Consider the following 7,847-nt stretch of genomic DNA (forward strand, 5'->3'; position numbering starts at 1 on the left):
ACCATCAAAAACAGTCTTATCTGTCTTACTGTGTTCTCCTTCTGTTTTCTGATCACAAATCAAAATTTGAAATAAAAACTAATAAAAAAACATACTGTATTTGAATATACATCAACACCAAGAATTAGTAATTTGTTATATTATTATATTATATTGTATTATGTTATATTATAATTAACCATCACTGTGCTTGCCCCTGTCTTCTATAATACTGTAGCAGTTTGACTTGACAACAAGAAATAATATTCTGCATCCACATGTGCTCTGTACTACTACTGCACTGACACTGTGAACATCACATTTTAGGGACAGACACATACACACTGCAAAGACTTTAAGTCCACACTCCAAAGGCTATAAGTAGAGTTTCAGTTCCAAACTCTAAATAAATGTTCTCTTCAAGACCACTGTTCTCTAGTGACTTTTACTTCTGTTCATAAGGCGATGTCAATAGTTGGCATACAGTAAGCAGTGTGTGCACACTGCAGAGCTCTCTGCAGGCTACAGACAGCATTCAAATACTGAGAGTAAGAGCAGCAGCCTCCGGAAGAGGCAAAACTCAGGGCACAAAAGGTCCCTAAAGCATTGCTTCAAGCGACTTAGTCTAGATGAGTCTATCTGCATTTTTATCAACCCCAGGCATTCATAATCAGGAGTGCTGTAGCTGGGCATCCAGAGGAGGCCGTTACAAGTGATTTTTTTTTATTCACTCAAGCTCAAACTTTAACTATTGATTTTACAGTGTAGGCCATTCACCATAGTAAGTTTCTCAGGTTTTACATTTTGCTATATCGATGAAGCACATGAAACTTGGACATACTGTACCGCAAGTCATCTGAAGCATTACTAAGTTTGTACGATGGTAAAATAGGCAGAGCATGTTGTCTAACATGCTGTATTTAAGATTACTATATTTTGAAAGGAGATAATTCAATTTGTGATTTGAGAAGTCATACATTAAACAATATAATACACTTAAAATTTCCTCTAGATATGACTGAATGTGATTAGATCACCATTTTCTTTAATGTGTCTTAGTTGCATTCACAGCTGGACTTAACATGCGGTTTAACAGGACTTTATAGCCGTTTTATTGCCCTAGGCCAGGTGCTATACCACCGCTCTCCTTCTCTCACTCACACATATATAAATTACCTCCACAGTGCCTCTCCTCCTGACTGGAGTGTGCAATCGAGACTTCTGACAAAAGAGAAGAAACAGCAAAGGCAGCACAATTAGTGCCAGAGACCACACACCCTCCTCTTAGCATGACAAATTGTACCCTTGAAGGTGAATGTGGAAATAGAAGCTGTACTCAAAATGTAGCAGGTTATCATAAAAACTCCACGAACTAATCACAGCTGTGGCACCTGGAGAGGTTCATGGAAATAAAGAAAATGAAGTACAAGACACTAATGTACGCTAATAGAGTGTCTTTCCTATTAAAGACAAGGACTATAAGGTAAAAAAGCAAATGGGTGATTCATGAGTAGTATATCCTAATTAATATAGAAAGGTTACAAATTAATGTTCTAATCTAATGTTTATTCTAACTATTAATGATTCATGAAGTCTGAGAAGTTCAGTACTCTACACATGAATATATAACTTTTTTCAAATATATACAGACATTTTATAGCTGTTGCAATGTTCACAGTGGTGTCTTTTCAACATCAAATACATATGATAAAAGCGATAAAAATGTACTTGTTACTTCCAATGTTAAGGAGCACGTCATTTGCTAACTACAGCATGTCAGTTTGTAGGGTTACTTTAAAATAAAGCTCTATTCACAACTAACACATCCACTGCCTACTAATATTGGAAGGTGACCAGGAAGCTATCGGAATTTATGCTAGCAGTAGCAGCTGTCTTGCTCTTTAATAAAACATTATTAATTTGAAGTTCAGGAGCAGAACCACACCTCTAACACACCACTTCCTGCCCACATCTATATCTGCCTCCCCATTCACTGAATCAGCCATTTTTGCTTCATCCTACTATGTGCTCGTTCTCCTCCCCTGTCTCTCTCTTTCTCTCTTATGTAGGGGGCTCTGCTAACCTGGGAGTGGCAGTTGGCTCCAGAGCCTTCTCCACACCACAGACAACTCTGAGATTAACCTAATCAGACATCCCATGCTGATCTTTTAAATTTTGCATCATAATAAATTCTATTAACCTTCCATCTGTGGCATGGTCCTTGATAATTCACTGCATTCTGTGACATTTACATGCAAGCAACCCCAGCCAACATCACCCCTGTAATCTATAATGTGCATAGTAATAGTAAGAAGAGACTGGTGTACATTTCTCCTTATTATACTGGCAATGCAAGGAGTACCAAGCTCTACACTGCAGTAGAGAGCTCTAGGATGTCTAGTCTGGGCTTTTGTTACTTAATTCAGTTTATCATTCAGCATTTTTCATCAGTCTTACATCAGACAAATTAAGCATGTTCCTACTTTGCTTATTCTGAGAAAAGTCTCTATCCACTACAACAGCTGCCTTAAGAAACTGAAACAGTCATGAGTTCAATGATGTTTAAAAATGATTACATTGTATGCACAGGGAAAAACTTGCATGAAGAAACTACAAGCATGGCAGCATGAGTACTTAAGTCATCATAACTAGGTTTCATCCATAAAGCTCAGCAACAATCTCTTCTAAAGTCGGTTTTTCAACTTTCTAGGTGTAATCTCTGTTGTTTAAAAATGACTGCAGCATTTAATCCTCCCCTCTGCTCTTATTACAGACATGTCAGCAGTGAGAGTTGTCAATTTCTTCCTCTCCTTCCAACATTTGAAAAAGTAAAACTGCAGGTGTAAGTGCTTTTTGCATGATCTGACAAGACTCTGTGACTCATAATGAAAATAATATAGCAGTGGGGCTGCTGCAATGACTAAGGAGACTGCCCTTAAGTGTAGCATACAGGTTAACCGCCTTCGTATAATCATATGGTACGCTCAAGAGCCCTTGAGCGAAACACCAATCCCAACCATCCCCAAAAGTGCTGCCCCGCTGCCGAACCTGATCTCTGACCTGAGACGAGTCCCTCAGACAGATAAATAACACATTTCATTATCACAGGATTCTTGTAAATGAACTGAAGTACCGCTGTGGGCATAGTGGTGGGTGTTTGTATGTGTGTTAAAAAAACGCTGGTGTTTAGTCACGCACAAGTGCCCAAGACATTACTAAAGAGATTAAGCTGGTGTCTGCTGTATGAGTGAGTATGAATGTGGGCTCACCTGGTATAAAATTGGAGTCAGGAGAACACAGCCTAGTCTCGCTGCTGTTTCCCGAGCATTGGTTGCCAGTGGGAAACAGGACATCACAGTGACGCACACGCAGCTGGGCCCCGTTGGAGTCACAGTGGGACCACTCTGACCAGCTGGACCAGCTCTCTGGAAGTAACAATGACAAATTATTTCAGAGCCTGTCCAGTGTGTGTCAGTGTGAGCATGTGCATTGCACTGTATGAATTTGTGTTCGCACTCCACTGCATATTAGGCATGCATAAGTATCCAGTGTGGACCCAAGTGAGACTAAATAAAATAAGAAATGAGCCTGTGATGGATTGGTGGGCGTGTCAAGGCTCTGAACTGCTTTTCACTGTGTGGATGTGTGTGTGTGTACCTGGACAGGACTGTGTGTTGCACAGTGCTTCCTCGGTGTGCAGGCCCAGGCAGATGTCCCCTCCGTAAGCCGGTGGTGGGTTGCTACAGGTTCGCGTCCTCATGTAGTGTCCCCCTCCACACGTCACAGAGCACTTAGACCATGAAGACCAGCATGACCAGCTGCCATCCACTAAACCCGGGATATCAGTGTCAAATTATTTATGTTAATACAAAAAACTGCATGATTTTGTTAGTATGAACAATTCTACATTAGGAGTTTATGTGGGGCAATAGAAAATAGCGATGACATTTCAGTTGTTTCAAAGAAAATATTCCCTAAAATCAGTGCTTTCAGGTTTGTCAAGTTTAAATTCCCAGTCATTTCAAAAGTCAGTTTCCTCTGAACATAAAGTTATTGAAAGTCATTCAATAACATTTCAGACAAAAAAACTACGATGCAGAAATATGCAGCAGTTTGAATATATGTAAATATGTGTGTGTTTGTGTGTGTGAAAGAGGGAGGTTTGAAGTGACAGGATGTTTGCTTCATCCAGCTGTTACAGCAAATGGCTGACCTAACACCCCGCCCCTCAAACTTAACAGCCTTTCCTCTGATTAATAAAGATAAATGAAGCATCACAATCTGTCGTTGTTGTTTCTCCCTTTATGTGGTGACAAGTGGCAAACAACAGACGGTTTAAAACATGAAAGTTCATGATAGAATTGGCACAGTGTAGACATGTAGTACTGTATAAATAGATGAATGGAGGGACAGAAGGAGATGAAGGAGAAATAAAAAGAGAGGATGAAAAAGCAATAAAATGGCACCATTCTTGGACCATGAATCGCAACTGAGGTGAATATTCTTCCCCAGTCACCTAGATAAGACCTCACTTTGTTGTGGCAGAGAGGAATTCCCCTTTCGGAACCACTTGAGAATTGCTTTTTAAAACCTGAGGATGGCTGGCAGCAATGCGCACGTAATTGAAGCTGCTGATGCTTTTTTGCCTTCTCAGTATAATTTCTCTATCACAAAGTGACAAAGAAGTCGATTCCTGGCCCTCGATGACGGATTGTCTCATCTCATCTCAGACGCAAGAAAAACATGGATTCATTTGTTTCCAAACTAGATGGATTGTAGAATTAAGACCTTTTCTTGCTTCTTTCTTGTTTCCTTTTCATGGCACGCTAACATATTTAAAAAGCACTGGATTAGCCATAGGAGGATTACAATTGGTCTACAGACACGGTCTGACTGCCTCAAAATAATATCTCACTTTCAGAGGGGTGCTAATTGAGTATAAATTAGTATTCATTGCTACTCCAGCTGGGTTAAGTCAGTTCCTCTGGGTGTCGAGTTGTTCATCAACATACAGTAGCAAAGGTATTATTACAGTCAACATCCCAGAATAGGTGTTCTACATGTATTAGCACAGTAATGCGGGGCAATAAAATCAAAGTACTAAAGGTGGACAGTTGTGGCAACCATACAGGCAAAGCCTTCCTTGAAAAAGTGAATCTAATGCTCCTAGATCCATCCAAAGTCTTCATCTGCACCCGCAGCTGTCAGCAGCTTACATTATTAGCGACTGTGCTCAAGCTGTTGTGGAGCTGAATGGCTTACACTTTCACTGAATGAATTAACAAGCTGTAAAAATAGTATCGATAGCTGTTCAATCTCCTGTCTCGTTTGCTTGCTTATAGCATGGCAGCTATTATGAAGACAGATCGTAGGTGCTAAAGATGCGCAGATCAGGGCTTTTAGTGAAATAACTTAGCCCTTCTTCGGGGGCTTGGTTAATAAACATCTGAGAGAATGTCCTGCTTGTCATCTTGGCACCTGTGCTAGATATCAGGTGTGCAATATGCCAAACTAAGCACTGGATTTTCATTTAGACAGCTTACTCTCCTTGTCAGACAGAGTATTCTTTTAATTAGAAAGCTCCCTCTTGCTGTCTTCTGCAAGAGGAGTGCTGAAATTGCAATGTCTCAGGGCTTTTCACAACAGAAAACGACCTCCCATATCTGGCAGCATAATTACCCAGCAATGTAATTACATACTGGAGCACCACAGGAATTGTCTTTTTGATTCCTGGTATAAATTGTGGTCTTCATCACACCTCTTAACTGCCATTGATTTCTTTTGTGATTCTTGATGATTTGGTAAGTCATTTTGTTACTGTAATATTTTATCCATTAATCAAGAAAAAAGATAGCTTGAGGATGATAAGGAGGAGTGTGTATTTATCTGTGTGAGTGGAACAACTCTTATCTCTCTGTGTCCTCTGTTTATTGTACCAGTGGTGTTTGTGTACAGTATGTACAGACATGTAGCATGCACATATGTGTGCATCTCTTACCTGGACAAGGGGTGATGTTACACTCCTGATACTCCTGAGCTGGCCCCAGGCAGGTCTGACCTCCGTACCGGGGCTCTGGGTTACTGCAGGCCCTCTTTCTGCTGCGAATTCCCCGGCTACAATCTCGACTGCACTGGGACCAGGAACTCCAGGACGACCAGCCACCGTTCACCGTGTGGCCTGAGATCCTCCCCAGACGAAGCACTTCACCTGTTTAGCGCATAGAGAAAGCACAACACTAATAATCAGACTTTTGTGATAACTGGACACTGCTGCAGTATCTCACACACATACACAGTTTTGTTAGTGTATGTCAGCAGTAAGACAACATTTCCAATAGACATAACAGAAAGCAGATAGTACTTGACCTCCCTGCCTGACATCACTGTGCGCATTTGTTTTGAGGAGAAAGAAGAGGACTGGGAGTCAATAACAGCTCTCGATAACAGTGACTGTGCCTTTACTCTTGCAGCTGGATGATACTCTAAAAGTTTGTGCTCAATTTGTACTGAAAGCTCAGGGTTTTGCACACACACTTTGTGGTTTTGATTGAAAAGTCTCTGCAAATATTGGATGGATTGCAACTGGTACATTCATGATCCCCTCGGGATGAATTGCCCTAATTCACCATGATGTCAGGTAGTAAACAGTGCGTTGCATTCTGTAATTGATAGGGGTCTCACAGGAAAAATAACAGCAGCAAAACTGAGAGTGAGATGAGAGTGGGTCTTCACTGCCTACAAATATTGTTGAGAACAATGATGTGATGTCATTGTGAACATTGGAATTTTGATTGTTAACTCTGGTGAGCTCTTAAGTTTTCATCTAGCGCAATTATGAAAGAAAGTTATGTTGTGTTAGGTCTTCAGATATGTCATGGCACCATAACAACCAACGTGGCTGAATGGGGATAAGACTGACAGCCATCTTAGTAACTGCAAGCAAACAAGGGGCCTGGGCTGTACGGTTGCCAATGAATATTTCTAACCTTACCAATGGTTTTAGTCAACGACATGGCCTCCATTTGTGCCCATGTACTGATGTCTGAAATTGAAATTAATGAAAATATTGACATACATTCGAGGATAGATTTGGTGGACCATCACTTAGTTATAGGTCTAGGCTGGGGGTCTCCCCATTTTATTTTAATATGCCACCTTTATAGTATGTCATTAACTGTGTCTCCTCTCTCCTGTAGTTTGTCCTCTCTCTCTCACTGTACCTTTCTACAGATATCCCTGGCTCCAGAGCTCTATGTTTCTGATGGGCAGTCACATTAACCTGCCCAGAGTTTGTCTGTTTGTTGTTCTGTTTTTGTTGTGTCCTGACGCATTTCTTCTTTTCTCCTTCCTCTATCCCACTCACCCCAAGGCAAGTTGAGGCAGAAGGCTCCTCACCAAGATCCGGGGTGTGTCTGAGGTTTCTTCTGTTAAAGGGAGTTTTTCCTCACCACTGTTGCCAAGTGCTTGCTTAAGGGGGATTTATTGGGTTTTCCTTATAATAGTGCAAGGTCTAGACCTTATGTAAAGTGCCCTGAGACGATTGTTGTTGTGAAGTGGTTCTATACAAACACAGTAAACGGATCTGAATTAAATCATCTGGTCAAAATTTCAACTTGTCCAGTGCTTTAGTTTATAATTAAACACTTGCATGACTAAAACTACTCCTATCAGCCACAGTTGTACTTTGTGTTTAATGCTAATAGGCAAATGATAGCTAACATGCTAAACATGGGTATAGATTGTTTTATACTGTCTTGTTTGTGTACTTGTGCTTTCAGGTATTTTTATACAGTGAGGAACAGAAGTATTTGAACACCCTGCGATTTTGCAAGTTCTCCCACTTAGAAATCATGGAGGGGTCTGAAATT

The 7,847-nt window shown here is 40.7% G+C and overlaps 1 protein-coding gene across 2 annotated transcripts in view; it reads right to left on the reverse strand.

The window, feature by feature from the left end:
• sema5a (sema domain, seven thrombospondin repeats (type 1 and type 1-like), transmembrane domain (TM) and short cytoplasmic domain, (semaphorin) 5A) overlaps positions 1 to 7,847 on the reverse strand; it is a 119,487-nt gene that overhangs the window by 4,996 nt on the left and 106,644 nt on the right. Inside the window, exons 17-20 of one of the 2 annotated variants that reach the window (XM_020609637.1) lie at positions 5,978 to 6,187; positions 3,637 to 3,807; positions 3,249 to 3,404; positions 1,145 to 1,200 (exon numbers count right to left, since the gene is read on the reverse strand). In XM_020609637.1, the coding sequence (XP_020465293.1) occupies positions 1,145 to 1,200; positions 3,249 to 3,404; positions 3,637 to 3,807; positions 5,978 to 6,187 (593 nt within the window). Of the gene's footprint in view, positions 1 to 1,117; positions 1,201 to 3,248; positions 3,405 to 3,636; positions 3,808 to 5,977; positions 6,188 to 7,847 lie in introns of those variants that run through there. The other variant, XM_020609636.1, reaches the window with a different exon arrangement.

The sequence above is a fragment of the Monopterus albus genome, unplaced genomic scaffold (assembly GCF_001952655.1).
Source record: "Monopterus albus unplaced genomic scaffold, M_albus_1.0 scaffold100.1, whole genome shotgun sequence".
Taxonomy (NCBI): domain Eukaryota; kingdom Metazoa; phylum Chordata; class Actinopteri; order Synbranchiformes; family Synbranchidae; genus Monopterus; species Monopterus albus.